Here is a 26,513-nt window from a genome sequence, read left to right on the forward strand (position 1 = left end):
GTCTGAGAGTACCTTTTGATATCATCCTGGTGAGAGGATCAATTTCATTTTCAAAATAGAGCCATCATTTTCCCAGCACTCTCTCCTAGTGCACAAATAGCTTTTGTATCTCCAAGCCAGGGAAAGCTAAATGTCCTAACAGCCAGGAACCACGCTGAGACAAGGAACAGGTCTCTAGTGTTTTATTGCTGCTACATAACAGGAAAATCCTAACAAACTGAAGAAGCGTGGGAAAAACCCAGACATATAAACACCAAAGTTTAAGGCGGGCCTGATCTGTGTCTCTTGGAATGGCTACCTAATTCCTCAGTGCTACGCATGCGCTTTACAGTCTGGATGGGAGCCCCCTTACTCATGACACTAAATAGTTATACCAGAGTAGAGAAGCTGTGGTCTTCCAGAGATTACTGAACTACAGTTTCCAACATCCTTCAAAGCTGACCATGCTGATTGGGAGAAAGTTTTGGGTTCCCTACCTTTGGCCGGTGACAGGCAGGTTCAGAAAGTGCAGGGATCTTATCTATGCTATTTGGGAAAATAAGCTCACATGAGGGAACACCAGAATCAGTGATGCATTCCTATATTCTATCATCAGTCTTAAGCCTCCAAGTTTCCCTTCAGCTTAGATAAATCCATGTTCTGAATGTTGGCATTTAAGGTATATGTTAAAAAACTGAAAAAGAGTAAGGTCAAGCATCTTCCATTTATATAGAGATGCCTTTCCCTTTCCTGTTTCTGAACATAAATAACATTTTTTTCTGTATTTCACATTGCAGTTTGTAACCTGTGGCTTGTGGCTTAACACAATGCCAGTGTCCAGCCACTTATATATTATTCACTGAATAATGGATAAATAAACCATGACTTATCACCATTTATGAACCAGATCAGCATGTAAAATATTTGAACAATATTATTACTTTCCGAGACATGGGTCTCCATGGGGAACATACAAAGTGTGAATAATATATGTCATTGAAATTGTGATGTCACAATGCAAGTGATACAACTTGCATAGTTTGTGTCAAGACATATGTAATGTCATCATGGCTTCTACAAGAAGCCTATGTTCTGAGGTATGATAATAGGTACCTTCCTGAAGACTATTACTGCTGTTTTCCATAAATGTCAAAACATCTCATTTCTTTCACATGTTTTTGTTGCAAAAGGAGTGGCCCAACCTCCTAAGATTTAAAATAAAGAAGCAGTTGATTAGGTGATTTATTTGTTGAAATAATCCTTAGTTCTCATAATTCCTTCTTCAAGCACTGATGCCTGAGGAGTTTAATAATATGCTGGTAAAGTACAGTTTGGAAAACACCATTCCTAGAGTGTGCATTCTGAGTGAATTTTCAAATTTATTCATTTACTTTATGCCACATGACATAAAACTTCCAGTTTTTTAATCTGATCTATTTATGGCTAGTTCAATATTATAAAAAGGCTTTAGGGCAAAATGAATAGGAGCATATTCTACACTGAATGACATTGTGCCATATTCTAGAAAAAAATGTGTGTGTTTCCCTCAGTAATTCTGATTCACTTTATCTTTAAAAAGAATGTGTCAGCATGTAAAACGAAGAATAATTAAATTAGGTTGGAGTGACAGCCAAGGGTAATACTAATAAGAATAATATTGTAAAGCAATATGAGTAACATTATGCAAATTAATATAAAAAAGCACAGTTGCATTCCTGCCAGTGCTTATGAGACATTAGCATCAATTTTTCATAAACAGTTGAAACAATAATGGTTTGGTGGATTCCTCTAGCCATTTTTCAGCCTATAAAACCAATCTAGATATTTATGTCTAGAAAATATAAAGCAATGAAGATACAGAAATGTAATACAAATCAAATTGTTTCCTAGATGTTTTAAAGGAACACTAGTTTAGGTACTGTCAGAGATAACTTTGACTGGTGATTCTAAATAACTCTATTGTGCAAGCATTTCCTGATACTGAAATTCTCTTTGAAAACTGGACATCTAATAAGAATCCCCAGACTTTTATGCTCTATCATAATACATATCCATCTCCTGAGATAATTTATTTATAGTATATTTTGTTCTAGAAAGTGAGTGCAGAGTGCCTTACTTTGATTTCTTTAATGCACTGAAAGTTTCATAGCCTTTCAAAAGTTTGGCATAGCTGATGTTAAGTTTCTTTATGGAATCAACTTAAAATTCTGGTGAAGTTGTGATAGAAATCTCAAAACAAAATGATGAATATGTCATTTAGAAAGCATTAGGCTGCCCTAGCAAGTATAATTTTCTGAGCACTCTTAGTAAAATTGTTATGTTGTTGGCATGCTTGGTTACTGCAAACCTTCCCAAGTTGTGAAATAATGCTCCCATACATAAAAAACATCTCTGAAACAACCAACAGACTACTACAACCACTGCCATCACAGTAGTACACAACAAACACAATCCTTTCAAAATATCGTAAGCAAACCAAAAGACCCAATAACCAAAGAACAAAGAACAGGAGTTATCTACAACATGCATGTGTCCTTGGTCTTTTACCTACATTCACCAGATACTGAAGATATCTTTATGATGAGTTCTAAGAAAATAAATCAGGGATGTTAGTATTCAGGATTCATTTCCAACCAAAATAAAGAATTCACTCACAGAAATGAAAGTTAAATTTAGAAATATTGAGTTTTAAAGGCATGTCAGGATGAACAAAAGGTGTTGTGACATATTGTAGTATAAGCTTTAATTATTCAAAGAAGAATTTTCAAGCCACTTGCAGCCTGTCTCTACAACTCTAAGTGATATATTGAAGGTGAAGGTAAACGTTAAAATCAATACTTGTCAAAACAGTTGTGAAATCAAGTGTCATGTTTGGTTGAAATAACCCCATGACCTAGCAGTTTTCACTACATGTTGTAATGTGATAGGAGCGCAGAGATAAGCTGATACCATAGATTCTGCTGTACTTCACAAAACATTTTGTGTTGAAAAGAAATAAACTGTATTTATAGTTTTTTTTCAATCTGTAATTGATTTAATGTTCCAAGAATCAGGTTTTATTTAGTTTGATAAAAACATTCTGGAGTCTAAAATAACAAAATTGATTCTGTTCCAAATTAAAATTATTTAGAAATACAAAACATGAGCAGTAAAGCGCTGGTAACATTGTTTGTATCCATAATGTAAAACAAGTAAAGAAAGGACGTAATCTCTTTTTTCTTGAAAATGAAGTAGAGGTTGATGGACTTTCATGTCATGAATTGCTCTATGCAATAATTTCTTTCTTGGCAGAGCTGATAAATTAATTTTAAGTTAGTATGGTGCTTGTATTAGAAACAATTACTACCTGTTTAGTCTATGGACACTTCCAGATGGAAGTTCTGATCTGTCAAGGGACTAAGATGCACCTCATGGATCAGATGATGTCTAAACAGTTGTTTGACCTTCCTTCCTTCCTTCCTTCCTTCCTTCCTTCCTTCCTTCCTTCCTTCCTTCCTTCCTTCCTTCCTTCCTTCCTCATAACAAATCTGTTACCCCAATTACTTGATTGAGCCGCTTGCACCAGAAAACTGGGGTCCCATTGGTATAGATTCCAGCTTGCCCATCTCCCAATTTCCTATTTTAGCATCATGACAAAGGACAACTATTATAGTGAGCACAATCACATAGGGAATACCATGAAGGACCTGTTTATGCATTCACCAGAGCAGGGGTCCCCAAACTCTTCAGCTCATTGACCCCGTCATGAAGCTTCAGATGGTTCATCAACCCCCAAACATGTATTATAAGAAAATAATTTAATAAATATGACTTTAACTAATTGTACTATGAATTATTATTATTATTATTATTATTATTATTATTATTATTGCAGGTCAATATTGACCACTTTGAAGAACCCTGAATTAGAAGAATAGGAGCTACATGTAAACAGGCCCCAATTTCTGCAATTTCTGCAATGGTCAAAAGGGCTTTAAATTGAGTTGGAATGGCTTGCAGTCAGAAATCTTCATGATTGCAAAGTGCCATATAGCTGAACATTTGTAATTGGGGTAGATAAGTGGGGAGGAGAGTCTATGTTTATACAGTATCTAGCTCTGTTGTTGTTGTTAAAAGTATTTTATGAACAACTGCACATAAATACTAAGTATGAATTCAGATTTGCAGAAAGATGCTGTGTTAAACTGTGCCATGCAAAGTTGGCTCAGCTTTTCTTCACTTACCAATTCACTGAAACATATAATTTGATCGGGAGTAACTTAACGTCAGCATGCAACTGAAGGGGTGTGTGTGTATGTTTGTGTGTGCATATCCTATAAAAGTACTCTATTTATTAAAATTATATCACTCATAATATATGAACCATTTTCCTGCATGCAGAGAAGCATGCAAATACGTACCAACACAATTACATTTTCTCCTATGTCCAGGAGAAATGGCAAAGAAGAAAATAGAAAATGAGACAGGGAAGGGAAGGGAAGGGAAGATAGAGAAAAGGGAGAGAAGGAAACTGAATGGAAATGAGGGGAAGGGAAGAGGTAAACCAAGCAAGGAACAAAAGAAAAGAGAAAGCAGTCTTGAGTAAGCAGTAAAAAAAAGAAAAAAAAATATCTGGAGAAGTAATTTGCCCCAAACCCTGGCTTATCTTCAGGCATTCCTGCTTTTCAGCAATGATGTTTTCAGTCATTTGCACATCCAACCCCTTCCTTTGTTTTCAACAGCTTCAATTCTTATCAGTGATAAGATGATAAGAATATGATCATCCCCTTAATTCACATGCAATTATGGGGGGGGGGGAATCTTTGGATAAGTACTGTAAATGTAGTACTTTGCCCAGTTCCTTCTGCCTTCAGTTGTTTGTCTATTTGGCTGCCAGCTTCTCAGTTTGAATTTCATCACAGGACTCAGCTTTTATCCCACTGTGTCCTTCATGCTTAATTTATGGCCCCTCTTTCACCTGAAGTCCCTTCCCCTGGATCTGGCTGGGTCCAGCTGGCATTCTTCCTTGGACCACAGTGAGAAAATTTCCTGCCTACCTCCAGCCATTGTTCACACTGCACAAAAGTGCGTTGAGATAGGCTAGTCTAAGGATTGGTTACCTTTATGGCCAAATAGAGAAGGTACATGGCAAAACCCGCACATTTGGATTAGAACTGACAATTACTAAGAAAGCAAGGAACATTTGGGGTGAATTCTTTTCTGCTCCATTGGTTCTAGATTGGTTCTAGATTGATTGGCAGTCCATGAGTTGGCTCTCTTTCATTTGCCCCGCATGATAATGGTGGCATCTGTGCTGGATTCCTCTATACTTCCTTCTATTTATAGCAAAGGGGGTTCTATCTTTTTCCTTTTTATGAGCCAATGCCTGTAATTCTGTTGCAATGTGTGTCATGTTTTCTGTGCAGCAACAATTATCAAAGAAGAGGAGAATAGGAAGATGGAGAGAAAGTGCTTTAACTTCCTTTACCCCTGAAAAAGTAGGAGTCATATATTAAATAACAAGGTAGAAACAAGAGGAAGCAGTTCTGAATGGCCCAACATCTGGATCAGAGAAAAACACAAAGGACACAGATAAGCATTACAGGTCAGCAAAGCTCCATATTTTGAGTGAAACAAAACCAGCCTGTGGCCCTTCCCTAAAGAAAACATTATTAAACAAAAATTCTCTTTTTCTTCTAAATGCCAGAGGGAGGACCAAGTATTACATACCTCTCTGTCTGTTAAAAGATTATCAACAGGGCTATTAAGCCACATGAATTAGCTCTGTTCATTGCACAGAACTTCAACATGGAATGGGTAAGTGGGGAGCTCCTGCTCTTGAATTCTCATCAAGAGATGGGAGGCAACATATGGCTCCACTGAAGGGTGGGATTAGCTTGCTGAATGTCCAAAGGGGTCCAAGTGAAACCCTTGTATCTATAATTCTTGTGCTCGGGGAGAAGATGTTCTCAGTTGCTTATGCTGTAGGTCATCATGAAATCCAAATTGTCTTCCTAAAATACCTACTCTTCCAGTGCTTTATGCCCTACTTCCTTGATTTGCATAAGCAAATTGAAATTGCTTTGCAGTGAACAGGCAGATACTTTTCATGTGTTCTTGCCCCAACTCTTACGACCAACTTAGATCTCTGGAGAACTGTACAGCAATAAAGAGAAAGGCAGAGAGGGCCCAAGAGGCGGCTCAGATGAAAAGCCAACACCTGCACAGCAGCTTCATTATATCGAAGGAAAGCTTCCCAACACCCTCATTTGCGAGCTATCACACAAAAAGATGTAGGTGGGCTAAAATCCTCACAAAGCAATGAAGCTACAGAATATAGATGGGGAAATTGCATGGGGTGGGACTGAAAGGGTAATTATATAGATGAAAGAAGCTGGAAAAGAATAGAACTCATGAACCATAGTCCTTAAAACAATTAAAGTCAAGGTAGTGTTCCTCTTTTAAGATTTTCCAGTATTTGTTCTCACAGCAGGATTGATAAAATGGCAAAGAAAAATAGAGGCTCTATTTTGTGATTGGGAACAAAAGATCTGAAATTCTGTAAACAAAATATATCTTGATGATGGTTGTGAGTGTCAGAATGGTTAAATAATTGCAAAATCTTCTTGGGCTATTAATGCAATAAAAGTCAAATTATTTTCATTCTCTGTTCCATTGTTTGTGAACAAAATATCCCAGATGTAAGACCAGCCATTCTGCTGTTGTTTCTCAATAAACTTGATCAGTTAAGATCTTTAAATGCCAGATGCACATTTTAGCTAGCAACTGTTACCTGCATAGGTACCTACTTGAATTTTATAGCAGCACTGCAACAACCAAACAGCCTCAGTAAAGTACCATTATTCCTTTAATTATATTTTAGTCTTTCTCTGCCACTGGATTCCTCAATCTCTGCTTTAGAATTCTATGCCTCGGGCACCGAAATGGCTTAGGCCATGTTTGCTTGGTTGTCTTGAAATTAGTTTCCATTGAACTATTCACACAATCTAATCAATAGATCACACAATCTAATCAATCACACAATCTAATCAATATATAATGTGCAGCTGCCCTATATAATATAATGTGCCTTTTACTCAAGAGTAAGTACATAGTAACCTGTTCGGAATTAGAATCACTGTGTGTATACTGGGGCAATTTAGTTGTTCACTCAGGTCCCTTGTTTAAGGCACCCCCTGTGGGTATAGAAGATTTGTATGTTTAACTAAGTCTGGAGAAGGCTTAAGCACCGCTTGCTATATATGGCGGTCTGACTCCTATCCTATTCCATATTCCATTCACATTAACTTCAGCCCACTGTTGAAGCCTGTCTAGATCTTTCTGAGTCCTTTCTCTCTTCTAAAGTATTATCCATCCTTCCCAGCTTTGTGTGATCTACAGACTTGCTAAACATGCCCACAGTCCCCTGATCCAAATGATTGATAAACATGGTGAACAACATGGACCCAGGGCAGAGTCTTGTGTCATTCTAGACAGTACTTCCCTCCAGTGAGGATTCCTGAAGTACACTCATTCAGCCTATATTCCTCTAACAGCAATATCATCCTATTTTTCAATGGAAGACTTTGGTGAAGGCAAAGGTACATTGTCCGTGGCATTTCTTTATCTATTTAGCCAATAACTCTGGCTAAGGGTTAAGAAGGGGATAAGAGTCCCCTTTTTGGGAGAGATGGGCAGTGATAGAAATTTGAAGAATAAATAAATAAAATAAAGTAAGAAGGGAATAAGGATAGTTTGGCATAATTTGTTTGTGACAAACCTGTCCTGGATCCTTTTGATTGTAGCCTGCTTATCCAAATGCTCCTAGACATGCTGTCTGACAATCTGTTTGAAGGCCGTGCTCATTACAGATGTCAAGCTGACCTGTCTGTATTTCTCACATGGTCCTCCTCCCTTTGGGAGATGGGGACAACATTTCTTCTCCTCCAGTCTTCTAGGACTTTGCCAGGATTTCTCGTTATTATTGGGAGCAGTTCTGTGATCACCTCCACTATTTCTTTCACTATCCTGGGATGTAATCTTCTGACCCTGGAGACCTGGATTAGTTTACAATAGTTACAATCTCCCTTAGCTCCATTTCCCTTCCGAGAGAAAACAGATGCACAAAATGAGTTCTGCCTTCCCATTAACGTCCATCACACTTTCTCCCTTCACATCTTCTTTGGGTTTCCTTTTGTTTTTGCCATGCCCAAAGGGCTGTTTCTGTTTTTGTTGTTTCTGGTATCTGTATTTCCATGGAGATATTGTAAAAACAGTCAGTGGGCACAAAATAGGAAACAAAACTAGCATATTTTAAACTTTCTTGATTTAAACTGCTTTATACTGGATGGAAACCATGTAGCTTCAGATGATGCACCAGAAGAGTCAAGAATTTAAAATAATAATAATAATAATAATAATAATAATAATAATAATAATAATAATAATAATAATAATAATATTACAAAGTCAATCTGGGATCTGGCTCTGAAATGCTGCCTTCAGACACATTAGTTATTTGCATACATAAAAATACACTTAAACTAAGAATAGTCTTCATATTCCACTACCTTTGTAGGGTTTATGTTAGTTTCATTGTGGTATTCTGCTAAAAAAACTAGTGCCACCACTGTGTGTGTAATTCTGGCACTTAAAATAAGGGGATTGAAGGAATATGGGTATCCTGAATTCTAGATACTACTGTGTTTTAGAACAACTGGTCTCAGAACCATCTTCTGCAGACAGGAAGTGTAGAGACAATTCTCATATATGATCTGGTATGTTGTGGAACCAGTTGGAATAATGACCACACCACCATTAAAAAACAAAGAAACGAAAGGGGTACTTGAGGAGATTATAGAGACTGCAGAGAAACTGAATGAATACTCTGCCTCTGTAGTTCCTGCCTCACATGTAACAAAGATACCTGAGCCTGTAGAGGCTTTCTCAGGGAGGGAATTGGAACAAGAGCTGTAAAGCAAATCAGAGAAAATATTCTAGGACATCTTCACCGACCTGATGCCATCCACTGGAGAGTTCTTAAAGATCTCAAATGTGAGATTATATTGACCTCTAGAAAAAAATATGTAACTTGTCTCTCAGGTTGGGCTCAGTGCCAGAGGACTGGATGGTAGCCAGTGTGATACCAGTTTTTAAAAAGAGACAAGAGAGATCCAAGAAATTACAGGCTGGACAGCTCTTTACTGCCATCCAGTGCCAGATTTTTGCAGCCCAGATATGATAGCTTTAATGAAGCACATAAAGGAACAAATATTGTTCAGTATTATCTAATTTCTTTAGAAGTAAAGGTGATTGGATGGAGATTTGGAACAAACAAATGAAAGAGCTCATACTTAACTCGTGGAATCATTTAGTGATGCCCACTAACCTGGATGGTTTTAAAAGGAGATTGAATACATCCATTGTTACGTCCACAAAAGACTATTATCTTGAAGTCTCAAGGTTACCATTGGGTTGGGGGTCAGCGTGCCTCCAAACACCAGTTACAGGACAACCCAGGGGAACCTGGTTAGCCACTGTAAAAAACAAAGTTCTGGACAAAATGTGTCTTTGCTTGAACTATTCATACATTTTTAAATATTTTTATATTGGATTCCTTTATGATTTTGACTTGAAATGCTGTCTTAACCATTTTTATGATAACATCTTGATTAATTCAGCATTATCTTTATAATTCAGGATTTTAAAGATAAATGCTGCATTAATCAAGATAATAAAGAGAAAGCATCATTAAACAAGTTATTTTATAGCAGAAAATCACTGCAGTAAAATGCTTTGAGATTTCATAAATTCTTCTAAAGAAATTATATATTTAAATAAGGACAGGTGAGGGATATGCTTGCAATAAATCTTCAAAGTACTTCAAAAGTCTTTTTTCATTTAAGAAATCTCAGCCTATATTGTTCATATCTAAAATTCTACTGAAATTCAGTTCTGTTAGATCTATTGAAATGCACGTATGCCATGAATCAGGTGTGACTTTGGTAATTAAATATTTCCCTGTGCTGTTCTGGTGTATGGTATGCCCATCATAATGCATTTCTATTTCAAATCTGAGATTGCACAGCTGGTCCTGCATAACAACTTAAGTATTGTTTCAGCGTTCTCTGAAAAACGCTTAAACTAATCATGTTTGATCTTGACAGGTAATTGCATCATGTGAACAATTCCATTTTTTGAAATTAAACTTAAGATTTCTCATGCTGTCTAGCCTTAAACTTCGTTAAGTAGGGATTTTTTTTTTCTCTGTCAACAGCTGTGTTCATATGGGAACAATCAGTCAGGGATCATAACAGAATACCCAACATTTTCTTTCTCTCCTTTTCTCTGTCTAAAGAATCTCAAAAAAGAAAAAAAATGTGCAAGAGATGATTTAAAGTGAGACAGTGAGTGTTCGAAGGTGATGGCTCATCATCATCATCATCTAAACTTGTATGCCATCCAACTCTCAACAACTCTGGGCAGTTCACAGCAAATAGAGAAATTACAATGAAATCAATAAAAGATAAAGATAAAAGATGGCAAGTAAGATGAAGTGAGGGATCTCACTCTCCCTTGCCAAAGGCCTGGGTGAAGAGCTCTAAACAACAGCAGAGTGGGGGGCACCACATCTTGGGGGGAATATCGTTACAGAGGGCAGGGGCTGCTTCAGTGAAAGCGCACTTCTGGAGTCCTGATAGATGACATTGTTTAATCAAAGGAATGTGGAGCGCACCAACCCTGCAGGACTGAATCAGCCAGGCAGAGATTATGGCAGATAGGTAGTCCCACAAGTAACCAGACCCTATGCCATGTATTCATGCTTCATTTTCTGTGACATATTATATGCCAACTCATCTATACATTCATACTTGTACTCATTCACATGTAGATCCTTTCACGCTGCCTTCTATCCATTGGTTAATACTTCCATCTTGCTTGCTCTGTCAAAACAGCTTCTGAAGCTTTCCCATGTGTGCTGGTACCTAGCAGATCATGTTTTTACTTGTGTTTTCAGATATGAGGGGGAAAACCAGGAGAGATACCAGTGAAATACAGTTTCTCTGTGCCTTGTAGGGGGAGGTTTGGGCTACAGCTTCATTCCTAGAGTGAAGCATCTTTCTGGTGGAAGCAAGAAAAGAAGGGGAATTGAGAAGGAGGTGACTCTTGACCAAACATGCTCAGGAAGTGATGGAAACACAACAGGGGAAGCAAGAAGGTGAAAAGGCAATGAGTAGGGAACAAGAGTGGGAAAGGCTTCCAGCTTACTGGGGATGTCCTATAGGCATATGATACTGAGGCTGCCTTTAAGGAGAGTTCCTATTATTAATAAGAGTAGCCATTGGCAACAGTTAACTTCAGGCAAATATTATAGTCATGAATGCTGGAGTGATACCCTCTATATCAGTGTTTTTCAAACCTGGTAACTTTAAGCTGTGTGGAGTTTAGCTCCCAGGATTGCCCAGGCAGCATGCTGGGAGTTGAAGTCCACACATCTTAGATTTGCCAAGTTGGCGAAATACTGTTCAATATGGATCGAAGAGACAGCTTAAGATGCATTTATAACGTGTTTTGCCCAAAGCCAATATTTTTTACATCTTTGGTAGTTCTGTAAAATCTATGTAATGGCTATGAAAACATTGTTTCACAATATACTTGATAGAAGGCCTGGCTTCTGTAATTAATGCACTTTGCAGATATTATGCTCAGTGCAAAAAGCATTGGGAGCAGACTTGCACGAACAGTACTTGCAGAAGCAAGCTTGTGATGAAACTGCATTATGATACAGCATTATGCCGTTTTTGCCTCGGTGTTTTCTTTTTCTTTTTCTTTTTTGAATGCAGAGTGCATACTATATTGTGTATTTTAAGCAAATGTGTTTTGTTCTTTCCTCCCAAACAATTTTATAGTCTGGTCATAGAGTGTTGCTAGGTGTCTTTTACTTTGTGCAACCTCTGAAGTTGATGTGAATTTCACTTGGGGTTTTAATAGCAAATCTGAAAGTGGCATTTGAAAGAGATATCAAAATGTTGTTAAATCAAAATTGACTGATATATTTGTAATTTAAAGGTCAAATCATTATTACATAGATAATGATGCAAACAATTGTCATTATTTTTGTGACAGTTAGGGACTACTGGGATTATGCAAAACTTTAAATGTGCATCCAGCCTTTGCTCTTATATATAATAATGCAAAAATTGAACTTCAATTATGTAAGGGTGTAACATCTCATCTTTTCATTTTTTCTAATCTTCATAAAGAAAATATTATTTCCATGTTGGACTGATGCTTAAATGACTCCATGAGGAGGAATCAAAAGTTTATTAATGAAGGACCTCATCATTATGAGATTTGCCTTAACAAAAATATCATTCTCCAACAGAAACTCATGATATATAAGAAAGTAAGGGACGCGGTGGCGCTGTGGGTTAAACCACTGAGCTGCCGATCAGAAGGTCGGCGGTTCGAAACCATGCGGCGGGGTGAGCTCCCGTTGCTAGTCCCAGCTCCTGCCAACCTAGCAGTTCGAAAACATGCCAATGTGAGTAGATCAATAGGTACCGCTTCGGCGGGAAGGTGACGGCGTTCCGTGTCGTCATGCCGGCCACATGACCCGGAAGTGTCTACGGACAATGCCGGCTCTAAGGCTTAGAAACGGAGATGAGCACCGCCCCCTAGAGTCAGACACGACTGGACTTTACGTCGAGGGAAACCTTTACCTTTACCTTAAGGTCTATTTAAGTTGCAGTATAGAACAGCCATAATTACCTGTAGGCATGATTGTTCCAGACCATAACAGAAAGCCTGATATCCATGTAAAGAACAAAATTAAGCCTCCTTATTTTGTAGTTGAGCCTACAAAATTTTGTAGTCTAGCTGACAATTGTAGAATTGGTTGGTGATTTCCCTTCCATGTACATGCACACTCTAATCCTGCTTAGTTTGTGGGTCTGGACAATGTTAGCCAAGTACTACAGTCTTCTGAGGCTTCCATGTAAATAGTCCCAAATTGAACATCTACCATCTCTAACAACTTCCTGTCATTTCACTGTGGCTTATATGGGTGAACCTTGTATGGTTGATGCCCTTGGTGACTTTTGTTTTAGGCTGGCCTGTTAAGGAACACCATATGCCAATAAATCTTTTCCTGCATTTCTGATTGTAAACTACTATATTAAATGTTACATAGTAAAATACATAGCAGTGTACCCTAGCCATATCAGATTGAAGTAAATGGCCAAACTCCAATTGATTTTTATAGAAATGCATCGATCTTACACATGCCACAGTACAAAATTAGTAACTTAAATAGCTAAAACAACTGAAATACTTTCTCAAATGTGAAATTCAGGAAAACTATATATTACAGTTTTAGATCTGGTATAAGAATTTCTGACATTTTAATTGAAATGTATCTGTCCTGAATGAAAGTAGAGAAGCAAAGAAAAAAGAGAGTAATGGGAGCATTATTGGGAGCATTCTGCTGTGATAACTCCTTCTCTTTCTCTCTCTCTTTCTTTTTTTCCTAACAGTGCTACCCAGCCATACCTGTGGCAACCCTGGGGAAATACCTAAAGGCATTCTTCATGGCACAAGATTCAATATTGGAGATAAAGTTCGATACAGTTGCATTGCAGGCTATATCCTGGAAGGCCATGCTATGCTGACATGTTTCATGAGTCCTGGAAATGGAGCATCATGGGATTTCCCAGTTCCATTTTGCAGAGGTAAGACTTTAAAAATAGCACAAACCTTGTAGTGGAAATTTGGACAAAGGACATAATAAGTAACGACTATGCCAACATTCCTCCATCATCACTGAGCTAGCGTACACTGAGCCAGGATGAATACATACCCATATGGTGTTCCCACCATACAGTAAATGAGCACAGCTAGAACCAGGTGCCTGGGATTATCTCTGCTGAATAAAACACAAAATGTTGTCCTCTTAGAACAGATGTTGCTCTTTTAATGAAAACACCCACTTTCCAGTGTAAACCAACTCATTTATATGAAAATCAGTTTTAATTCTGAACAGTTCTGTGTGTTCAGCATAAGGAGAGTAGATGAAAATATCGTAAAAATTGAGTGGAGGAACAGACAACAGGAAAAGGAATAAAACAGATAAAGGTTGGACATTATGTATTATATTGCCAGTTTTGAGACAAATGATTGATCCTTTCATTGGAAAAACAGTGTTCATGGCCCTGATAATAAGCTGGCATGTATTCCTCTGAAGTCTTGTTCTGTAGTGGCTTTCATTTGCACCCCAAGCTATCTTCAAGTAGCTGGATGTTTTGTCTGAATGTTAAGTTTTTCAGTAACCTTAAGGAACGTGAACATTTCAGAAAGAATGACACAATTAGTAATATGAAGTCATGACTGAATAAGTAACAGAAGGACAATACAATTCCTTACTTCTGTCATTTTCCCCAACTTCTCCCTTATCCTTGTTTGCTTTTCTCCGCTTTTGTCTTCTCCCCAAAATGAAGTTCCCAATAGTAAAACAGGAAGTACAGGTTATGTCAGTAGTATTACCTATTGCAAGTACAAGTCTATCCAGGAAGTTTCTTTTAGTGAGGCCCAAGAAGCTGCCACAGCCAGGATCATCCATAGAGATGGGAAGCAGGGAGGGTGTCCATGATATCAAAATGGTGAGCCCTTTTTAACATATGTTGCACAAATACATAAATGGGGTGGGGTTTTGATGACCAGTTGCGCCTCCTATTTTGAGGTCAATGATAACCCACCCCCACCCCCACCGGATGAGTTTGCCACAGCCTATTGCTTTGGATGAAAGGTGATCCTAGGTGGACTCTAAGAGATCAAAGCAGAAAACCCACACCATTCTCTGACACATAGCAGAGCTATTTTAACAGAAAATGGTAAATGAGTGTGTGTGTGTGTGTGTATAGACATGCATATACACACATACATACGTACATACATACACAGTGCAGGCTGTAGTGCTCTTTCCATGTTCTAGTAAATGTGTGAGGGTCAGTTTGGGTTGAAGAAGGGGTCCAGCCATGCTATACCAATGATACAACTTCATGCTGAGCGGAACCTGCCTCATTTTCTCATATTCAGCAAGATCTGAAGAGTAACATGCATATGTACAAGCTTTTGTCCAGCATGACCCTAATCAAACAGGCTCGGTAACTGCATCAAGGAAGAAATGGGCTACAAGAATATGGAAAGCAGGGCCGGTCTGCACAGCCCTAAGCTCCTAGTCAGTTCAGCCCTTCAAATGTTGAACAGAAGGCCTAAACAGGATGCTTTGTTTGCATGCACTGGATGGCATTTAGAAGAATAAACAAAGCAACATAAAATCCTCAGAGGTAGAAATAGAAATGAAGAGACCATGAGTTCTAGTCCCGCCTGAGGCTCGAAGCCAGCTGGGTGACCTTGGGCCAGTCCCTCTCTCTCAGACCTAGAAAGAAGGCAATGGCAAACCACTTCTGAAAATCTTGCCAAGAAACCTGCAGGGACTTGTCCAGACAGCCTTTGAGAATCAGACACAATTGAACGGATTAAAAAAAGTGCAAAAGAGTGCTATATTTAAGTTTTCCAAGAGAGACTTTATGAAGTTTGTTAGTGTCTTACAAGAACAAAAGAAGTGGCCATCCCAATATTTATTTCATCCCAATGTTATTCCAAATAAATACTTAGATTTTCTCCACAAGGCTGCTGGCTTTGCACATATGTATACCCCAATCCTGAAGGGTATGTTCCTAAAATGCAGAGCAAATGTCCTCACTGTTGCCTCTTTGCTCTCTCCAGTTGGTCAGCAGGGGAGTAATTAAAACTTCTGCCTGGTAACCATAAACCTTCCTTTTTCTTCCCTTGCTGTGATTCCTTTTTTAATATATATATAAGACAGACAGGCAGGCAGGTACTGGCCAATCAACCAAACATCATGGTAGTAGACAAGGACCAGAAGACAGCGGTGGTGATAGATGTAGTGGTGCCAAGTGACAGCAACATCAGGAGGAAGGAGTATGAGAAACTGGAGAAGTACTAGGGCCTGAAGGAGGAACTAGAGAAGATGTGGAAAGTGAAGGCCAAAGTGGTCCCAGTGGTGGTAGGGGCACTTGGGGCTGTGACTCCCAAGCTGGGAGAGTGGCTCCAACAGATCCCAGGAACAACGTCAGAGCTCTCTGTCCAGAAGAGTGCAGTGCTAGGAACAGCAAAGACACTGTGCAGAACCCTCAAACTCCCAGGCCTCTGGTAGAGGACCCGAGGTTGAGGAAGATACATACCACCCATAGGGGTGAGAGGGGAATTCTTATACACACACACACACACACACAGAGTAAATATATTAAATATATATATCTCTCCTCTCCAACTAGTCATGATATATCGGGAAGTGACAATGGTATTGCTTGGTGGTCTGTGGATGCTTAAGAAGTTACTGCAAAACTTTCAGTCTGCAGAAGCTTAAAACTTCTGAAAAACATGAAAGAAAACAATTCTGCTTCTGTTCAGTATGAGGACTTTTTAGGCATCTGCTATAAAGCATATGAACTCAGCCCACACAGCACAAGTACACAATTCCTACAGGAATTCATAATTAAATGGGATCTTAAAGTCCTTAATCATTATTATGCTTTTCTTTCCAAAAAACAATTTACAAAAATAAATTTAGTTCTAGAGTTAATTTGAGTGATAAGATTACTATTAATAGTGAGGAACAGAATTAGCAAACTCTGTGACTCTAGTTATGAGCAAGTTAATCATAAAAGTTGGAAGCCAAGTCAGATCGTATTATACAATATACAATATTCCTTCATTTTTCCCCCCAACCATTATGAATTCAGATACTCATTTTTTGAGTGTGTATGGTGAGCATATATGTTTGCTTGGAAAAAAAAAAGAGGTTAGATTGAAAATAATGTAAATATCGAGATAACAATGCAAGGATCAAATTAACAGCCAAGTCAAAATTCTAGACTTGCAAAATACAGTTAAGCATGTTTAACCAAAACTAAGTAAATGGTGTGCTTAGAATTGAAGCTAAAGTTCAACCAATTTCATTGGGAAACTAAAGTAATTGGTCTTAAACTTGTTTCATTTCATCTGAAAGCATCTGAAAGTCTAGTATGGTTCCTGTGCTCTGGGCAAGTGTATTGCACTTTCTGCTGATTTTGCTGACTATTAGGAGTCAAGATTATTTTATGAAGATTTGAAAATAGCCAATTATTCCATTATTTTGCTTAATGCTACAGAAAGGGTTAGGGAGGAGCCAAGATGACAACAAACTAGCAGCTCCTGAACTAAGCTTCTAAATTGTGACTGGCCTCATCCCTTCTGGGTTAGGCCTATGGCCCAAAAATGCCATCCAGAGGCAAGAAAAGAACCTGGACCAACTCTGATTAAAACTAACGATTGCTTAATACAGTGTGGAAGTGCAAGCAAAGGCTGGATTCATATATCACATAAACATAACAAACTGGTCTGTTTGCTTCAGTTTTAATACAACTATGTAAGCTGAGTTATTGAGCTATTGTTTACAAACCATATTTTATGGTTTAGAATGCTCTTTTAATCTAGTCAGTTGTAGTTTATTCAACAATCATGCTTAGTAGAACGTGCAAACTGAGCTTTTCTTGTCCTTGGTATTAGGTGTTTCTGTTCAGTCAAATCTGACCTTGGTTGCTACTTTTTCTCAACTGCTCTCCTGTTCTGCACTTTCTTCTTCTTTGACACCTCTGCAGGGTAGAGTCAAAGAGGTCAAGGTGGTGTCCACAATGATGGAATCAAAGTTCCACCTCTTTTTTTATGTACATTATAGCTCTGCCAGGGAGAAAACTTCTCCAGCTTTCTTTCAGGTTCATCCCATTCTTCACTTGCATTTTTCTTGTGCTTCAGCTGAAGCTCTTGGCTCAATATCTAGACCAGCCTTTCTCAACCTTTTGACCCTGGAGGAACCCTTGAAATATTTTTCTGGCCTTGGGGAACCCCTGCACATTCAGGCTCAAATATAGGCCAGAATGATTATATTTGTTTCATGGGTAGGCCTGCATATATGTATTCACAGTGTTCTTAAACTAAATGTAAAGAATGAAACTTACCTCTTTAATGTGAAGTTGCCTGAATTTGAAATATTTTTTAAAATAAATTGTGATCTCCCAGGAAAGCCCTAGCGACCTCTCACAGAACCCTAGTAGGTAAAGGTAAAGGTTTCCCTTGACGTAAAGTCCAGTCGTGTCCGACTCTAGGGGGCGGTGCTCATCTCCGTTTCAAAGCCTTGGAGCCGGCGTTGTCCATAGGACACTTCCGGGTCATGTGGCCAGCATGACTCACGGAACGCCGTTACCTTCCCGCCGAAGCGGTACCAATTAATCTACTCACATTTGCATGTTTTCGAACTGCTTGGTGTGCAGGAGCTGGGACGAGCAACGGGAGCTCACCCCGCCGCGCGGTTTCGAACCGCCGACCTTCCGATCGGCAGCTCAGCAGTTTAACCCGCAGCGCCACCGCGTCCCTTGTCACAGAACCCTAGGGAGCCACAAAACCCTGGTTGAGAAACCCTGATCTAGAGACTTAAAATATTTAGCAAATAAGGCCTTTTCTGATAGGGAAATAGAATATGAAAATGGTTTTTGCTTATTTTGTCCATCCAATGCTGCTTTTATACTTGCAAGTTCTAATATAAATGTGTCATCCCTCATGCTGGTGACAAATCAGCCACCCATTCTTTTTTTGTGTTCCTGAACTTCCATTTCAATTTCATGTTTCATAGGCAGGCTGACAAATCAGTGTAGCTGGATTTGGTTGTTCCTCCCTTTTCCGGCAATGGCTTGATAGTTTATGCCACTCTATATTGGTGGTGGTGGTGTGCTAGTGATCTCCACTGGCTAATGGCTTACTTCTTAGATTCTTCACTGCTGTATTTGTATCTTTGAGAGTTGTATGAAGGTAGGCAGGAGAACTGTGCTGTCTTCTTTCTCCCTAATTTGCAGCTCTATAGTGGATATCCTGACATAGCAGCACCACTGTAAGAACAGAATAGGACACTTACCAGTAGCACCCTCAATATATTTTCATGCATTCATAGGCATGATTTGCATATCATGCTAAGCTAGGGTCTGTTTAAACATGGTTTATTTAGTAAACCCATAGTAGCTTAGGTTGCCTTTGAAAAGCCTGGATTTGCACAAACCACTAACCCAAAGGCATAGTAATCCACCATTAGTGAAAAATGGTCCAAAATAGCTACTGAATGGTAAACATTTCTTAAGCAGCTGGAAAGGAGATTGTACATAATCTTTCAGCAATATCTATACTAAGCCACAATGACGTTAAAATGATGACACTTGTATCATGATGTCATTGCCCAAAGAATGTGCCATTTGGTATTTCTGTCACAATATCTGATGCAAGTTGCATTATTTGCATCAAGACTTTGTGCACTTATATCATTCCCCCCTCCCACTCCTCTCCCTACAAATGCCTGTGAATATTTTTCCCTCCATTTTAAAAACAATTGTTCAGTTTTGTTGTTGTTCTGTGCAAGTTTCCTGAAGTTAGAAGTTACACTGTTACCTGGATGCATAAATCAATGTCTTGTTTCCAAATGTTGTGACTTGAATAAATTGTCAGTTTGGCACTATCAAATATAATTTAATGACTGTAATGGGATGCTTTAAAATGTCAGTGCAGAACATAATTTCAATAAGTGGCTAATCAAATACAAACAATAAACCACAGGGATATTTTGAAGTGTCCCTGATTGTTTTCCTTTTAGGTTTTGCTGAGCAAAGGAATTGTCTAATTTATAAACTTTTCCAAAGATTTGTAGAATAAGATGCCTTCTAATAAAAGGGCCATTCGCTATTTTGCAGATACTTTTAATGAGGGTTACTAAATAATGTATGCTTATAGTTCATTTGGAGCTGTCTAAAGCTGCAATTTTCTTTAATTGATAAGCCTTACATAATGTGACTGGAAATGACAATATGTCACTTGGCAGAGCTTTATAATATGACACTCAAGTTTTTAATTGCATCTTTTCTATTGCTAGCTATGAGTGGTAAGAAAAAAAAAACCTTCAGAAAGAGAATGACAGGGCTGGGGAGAAACTTCAGGTCTATCTAATTATTGTCTCTGTAGTCTGTAATATTTAAAATACAATTGTATTTCTATCAGTTATGCAGTGGCATAATGAAGTAAAAAGAATCTTAAGCCATTTGTCAAACATGGTCCATCAGTGGGCAGTAAAATGGGATGGAACAATGTTTGGTTCCTAATAAAATAAAATGGCTTGTGTAATTGCTCATTTGTTGTATTTATTTGTTAAAACCCAGACTGCACAAAAAATGCAGTGTTATATCTGTAAATGCCCTTTGGATAAGAAAATAAACTTAAGTTCTTGTAAGAAAATCTATGGTATATGTAATGGTGCAGAGGCTTGGCCCCCTGCCTCCTCCCCCAAGTACTGCTCTGCTGCCTCATTGTGGCAGGGGGTGCTCTGGGAAGGATGAATGAAGAATGTTAGGAGTAAATGCCAAGAGTGTATATCTCCAGCAGGGTCCCCCAAGGCCTGAAGGTCACCCCACCCTCCCCAGCTAAAGCAAGCAGGAACCTATAATGGGCAGGAAGCTGCAGGAAGTGGATGCTCACTTTATTTATTTATTTATTTATTTATTCATTCATTCATTCATTCATTCATTCATTTTGCCTTTATTATTTCTATAAATAACTCAAGGCAGCAAACATACCTAATACTTCTCCCTCCTCCTATTTTCCCCACAACAACCACCCTTTAGTGACAGTAGCAAAGGCATCATTTCATATTGTACAGAAAATTAGTTCAATGGTAAACTACTCCTGCATTTCACCAAGAAAACCCTGTGGATAGAAAATATAAAATGGTTGATGTTACAGTGGCGGATGATGGGTCCCTCAGATTGGATGTCACCATGTTACTGCAGAAGAGCTCGGGATCTTTCAGTACTAACAGTATTTGTGACATAGCTAGATTAAAGTGTTCAGAATATCCAGTTGCAGATGTTGCCATGCAGGAAAAGAATATCCAAAATTATGATGGGAACATGGAATGTAAGAGGCATGAATATGGAAAAGCACAAAACAGTGAAAAGTAAAGTAAGTTGACTATACATCAGCATGTTAGGCATCATTGAATTTAAACTGGACACTTGCAGTCAGAAAATCATACTATTTACTACTCAGGACATGAAAAGCAAAGAAGGAATGGTATTGCTTTCATAGCCAGGAAGATTATAGCAAAGATTGGATACAGGGCAGTGAATGACTGAATAACTGAATAATTTTACTTACATATCTATTAAAATATCTCTAGGCCCCTACAATTAGCACAAATCTCTGCAGCTAACATTGAAAATATACATTTCAAAACAAACCCAGTGCAAAAGATAAAAACACAACAACAGCACAACAATATGGAGAAAAAAACAATAAAGAAAGACGGCAACATCAAATCAGGGGAATACTCTCCAAAATGTTGTAGTCTTCAAGAGCTTCCAAAGGGCCAGCAAAGAAGGAGGCAGCCTGATCTCCACAGGGAGACTCTTCCATGACGCAAATGCGGTCTCTCCTCACCTCAGCACCCCAACCCTCCCCAAAGTGAAGGGTTTGTAGCAGTAAACTTTCCCCTGGTAGATCTAACTGGTTGGGCTGATATTGACTAGACAAGGAGGTGCTTCATGGACAGCCTTTTAATATGATGGCTCTCCAAGTTTATGCTCCAGCAACTGAAGCAGAATTTAAAAAGGTGTATGAGTTTGATGGTCTAGTTCAATCAGAAGTCCAGAGAACATGCAAGCAAGATGAGATGCTCAGGACTAGCAACCAGAATGCCAAAGCTGAAAGGAGGAAGGAGGAAAAGGTAGTTTAGACTGTTTTATAAAGACAGATATACAGTATGCAGGTCAATGGTCTTACCGTCGCTGGGAGTCGTCTTCTGGTCATGACCAGTTTTACTGCAAGTAGCTGCAGGAGGAATTAAATACCTCATCTCCCAGCTGAACCAGTGTTGTAGTCCTGTGATTTATCTAGATACGTTTTTTAAAGAAATGGAATTATTTTCAAGCAAAACTATGTGATCTACCAAAAGAGAATTATTGTAGCACAGATGGACATATAATTCCCAGTCTCCATAGTGTTGATCTCAAAATATTCTGGCATTCATTCTTTGATGAAACTATACAAAAATAGCATACTTTGGGAAAAGTTGAGTGCAAAAAATGTTTCTATTTAATGAACATTGTAGATCACCTGCCCCCACCCCTGCTTGGAAAAAAAATGCATATATAAAGGGAAAATATGTCCAAAACCCACCATGGATTTAATCTGATTTGCCCAGGACTCTTCACATGTCTTAATGTTCTACAGCCTGATGGAATAGCTGCTAAATAAGAACTGGGGAAGTGGCACCTTAACTATGTCTCAACAGGAAAGTTCTGCTCCCCTTCTCTCCTTTCTCTCAAATTTTGTAAGAAATGTTGTACAGACAAGTACTGTAAAATAGGAGGGAGAATGTTTCTACATTTCATGCAAATATAGCACCTGAATGTTAACTTGAACCATTTTAATGTATTTCATTATTGTCCTGTGATTTATTCTATTACAGTAATGTCATGTGTTTAATTACTGCCTCGATTGTGCTCTTTGCAGCCGTATAAAGAAAATGCACATCATACCTATGGGATCTGCCATCTCACAGTATTGGGTGGCCCTTTGAGTTTTGAGCTTTCACCAAGAGAATATTGTTCTCTTCCAATTTCAGCTTTATAGCACAGGGTATCTTTATCCTCATCCTGCTTTTATTACAAAATGCATACTCTTATCTTGACTTTAGAATAGTAGCCCAAGTGAATTTATTTATTTGTTTGTTTGTTTCTCAAATTTCATCACCACCCATCTCCCCCAGAAGAATGGCTGCTGTCAAACCCATCTACATCCCTGGTGCTGCTTAGCGAGGGCATCAAAAAGGAGAAGTATTCTACAGGATACCAAGTATCTATGTGATAAAGTTATTCTAAACTAGAGATCTCAAAGTCCCAGGCCTCTAGCTCTTCTTCTGTGGCTTGTAACAACAGGAAGGGCAGAGTAGGACAAAGTGGCTGAGGATACCACACTTGCTCCGTGAGGGCAGCTGCTGGAGGTGGAGCATCTTGCTGATCTTGGCTGAGTACTGAAAGTCCTTCCTTGGGTGGAGAGGATGGGGACAGAGCAGGGGCATCTATCCTGTTGCCCCCATATTGGTTTGTGTCATAGATGGGGATGGGACCAGCTCTTTCCACTCCTTCCACAGTTTCTCCTTGCTGCAGGTATGAAGTAGGGTGCTTGAGAGGGAGTGGGCTGTTCAAAACAGAGTGGGCTAAGATATGGTTGCATTCTGGGCCCTGCATGGAGACACAGTTGTGGCCAGGGCCTGTTGTCTTCCTGCTGCTGGAGAAGAGCTGTGGCAGTGTTGTGTAAAGGGGTTGGTTGTACAATATGAATACATTTGATGAGTGGACTAGTTCTGGAAATGTGGGGCTGATGCCAGTGGGGAGACATCACTTGTGACTGTTTCATAGTGGAGTTCTCCTATTTGATAATTTTATATTTAGTGTTGTGCCTGGATGCTCTTCATTTTTGGCTTGCTGGAGACTTTGGTATCAGTGTATGGGAAGGCTTCAGGGTTGTGGTCCTTGGGTTGGTAGGCTGGTCTTCATGAAACACTCAGGATGATTTGTGTTGATGGATATACAAAAGAAAATGGCTGATGTCTTAATAATTAAAAGAGTGACCTGGATAGTCTTCTTTAGATTTAGATTTACAAAAGAGACTTGTTAAAAGTTTTGATGAATTTTGTGAGATGGGACAAAGAAAAAATGAAAAGAAATCAAGTTAGGACATTATCTGAAGGGATTAAAGATCAAGATTGTTAAAAGTAAACGGAAAGAATATAAAATCTGTTTATTTGATAAAGGTTAAAATCGATACGTTGTTATCTCTGGTAACCCTTAATGGACTTTTGCTGACCAGGACAGAAAGATGAGGCTTTAAAGATTTGTTTATAGATAAGAGATGGCATATAGGAAGAAGAGATCATTTCTTTTATTTTAAGAGAAGGTGATAGATTACTAAAATTGTTATACTTATGATGAAGGGGGAAATAATTTCATTATATTTTTCTTTTCTTTTCTTTACTATATTCTTATTCTTTCTTTCTTTTCTATTTTTTTTATTTTCTGCACTTTCTATTTTTCTTTTTATTCTATTTTTCTTAGTCTGTATTAGTTTTTAACTGTTCAATTGTAATGCTTAATAAAATTACTTTAAAAAAAGATGATTTGAATTGGAGGCTCCTGTTGTTAGACTTCCCTCATCAGGCAAAAACCTCAAGAGTAGATTTCCAAGGATGCAAAAGCTCAGACAAGTGGGTTTATCAGAGGAAAGCTATGCAGCCAATACAAAACAATTCTAGTGATTCCTATATATCAAATGAAATACTCTTTATAGTGAAAGCAAGTTTCACGGTCTTGCCCTCTTCCTTTCACTTGTTTGATGCAACAAGCTAGGTGTCCCTCTCTTCTGGAGGGGAGGACCTGGTTCCATCTGTCTTTTGTCTTCCTACTAAAGGACAGCTTTGGTGTCAGGCTGTTTTCACCGGGTAACAACTAAGTCTCACACCTGTTCTCAAGAAGAGCAAGAGCTATATAAACTTCTAACATTTTTTAAAATTTATTTAACACTGAATAGCAGTAAGCAATATAAGCAAATTAATTACTTATAACTAGGGCAATGGAAAACAGGCAGATTTTGAACACTTTTTAATGCATTTTCTTAATAAAATGGTTAAAAAGGAAAAAAAATGCAAATACAAAGATTTATTGACAACTAAAGTTGAATGTGGCAGTGAAAGAGTCAAGGGCATGCCAGCTAAGGAAAAACTCTGCAGTGCCCCCCTTCCACTGGTGCCCTAAGTACACACTTACTTTGCTTAGCAGTTAATCCACGGCTGGGTGGATCACTCAGTAAGATTATCATAAATCTTGAGGCTAGATTATTTTACAGACTGGCGTAAGGCACAGCCTTTCAGTCACCATTCTTTTTTCTGCTCTTGGTACAGAGTGATGGGCTTTACTGGCAGGATACCTTTTTAAAATTTAGAAACTCAGAGTAGTCACCCCTTTTTTTCAAAGTAAAATTTGAGTTAGGAATACTAGAAAAACCTGTCTTTCTTCCTATCCTTTGTTTGGGGCCAGTTACTCTAATCTTCCCAATGTTTAGCAAAACCCTGGATTTCTGAATTGTGCTTCATGTTTGTTTGCACTTCCTACCAAGGAAGATTTGTTTAAAATGTCTTTCTTCAGGCAGTGTGTATGTCAGTCATGGCTAGCACTGTTCATTTGGGGACTAAAAATACTGACAAGCAGGAGCTGAATGGTGGCTACACTTTTTGCCTCATATCTAGAAGGACTACAAACTCCCTTTTCCTTTTTGAAAGGAAAGCTGAGTGTCCAGACATTATAGCTAATCCAGAGCAAGAGATGGGGAACTATCTTTCATGCCCCCCTTACAAAAGTTCGTGTAATTAAAATATTGTTGCAGTGAAACATGCCAATGTGTTGCTCTGCCAACAGGGTATAATCCAGGTGCATTGAAGATAAATAAATATATTTATTGGCCTAATCCAGCATCCTGAATCCTGTAAACAAAATAGTAGTCACTCTTTAAAAGATGATTGACTGGGGTTTGAGGTTACATATTCCAGTTCGGGTGGTGGCACGAAGTATGCCCACCCCAATGTATCTATCCTCATAGCCTGTCTGTCCTCTGCCTAAGCCAAACTTATGTTATCGGGACCTTGCCCCTTGTCTGTGGGAGCTATTTGAGTTGAATGTTTAGTTGAATGCTTGGGCAGAATCCAGGAGAGTATGGTGAGGTGAGGTCTTCTGCAAACATAGGCGTTCTTTCTGAAATGAGTGAGCTGAAGGCTCATGATGTATTTGAAGAATTCTATTTCAACTATATTGATATATTGCTGCACAAAGCATGCAAAGCCAATAGCTTTTTTTTAAAAAAAAAGCCTTCAATTTAAGTTGATAATAAAATAATTTTCAATGCCTATCTATACCTCAAAAAAAGGCAAGATACTGGGATATAATCTATGAAAACTTTTTTCCCCTATCTCACATGCTGTGATATCTCTATATAGCAGAATCCAGATGGCTACGCTTTGCTGTAGCCTCCCTCACTTTTCGGTTAGGGAATAACATTCCAAGCATTTTCTGAACAGATACCCTTCCCTAACCACTAGACACAGATGCCCTTGAGCAATGATGCATCTCGAAACAACTCATTGTTTCCACCCAATTCCACCTGTTATAATTTTGGTTAGGCAGGTCCTCAGTGGTATTCCTTGTTCTTAAGTCAAAAGATTCCAAGCAGACCAACAGAAGTAATTTGTATTTTGCTAGCAGGAATACAATGCATATCTATGATGTTTCATTATTTTTCTGCATTGCATGTGTTTTGCACAAAGAACTATGATGTTCCTTCTTCAGGAACTT

At 38.5% G+C, this 26,513-nt stretch overlaps 1 protein-coding gene across 1 annotated transcript in view; it reads left to right on the forward strand.

Moving 5' to 3' along the window:
• The window catches only part of CSMD1 (CUB and Sushi multiple domains 1), a 1,072,463-nt gene that overhangs the window by 429,923 nt on the left and 616,027 nt on the right, over positions 1-26,513 (forward strand). The window contains exon 5 of the mRNA XM_063298442.1: positions 13,494-13,688. Coding sequence (XP_063154512.1) covers positions 13,494-13,688 — 195 coding nt within the window. The remainder of the gene's footprint in view (positions 1-13,493; positions 13,689-26,513) is intronic.

The sequence above is a fragment of the Candoia aspera genome, chromosome 1 (genome assembly GCF_035149785.1).
Source record: "Candoia aspera isolate rCanAsp1 chromosome 1, rCanAsp1.hap2, whole genome shotgun sequence".
Classification (NCBI taxonomy): Eukaryota; Metazoa; Chordata; class Lepidosauria; order Squamata; family Boidae; genus Candoia; species Candoia aspera.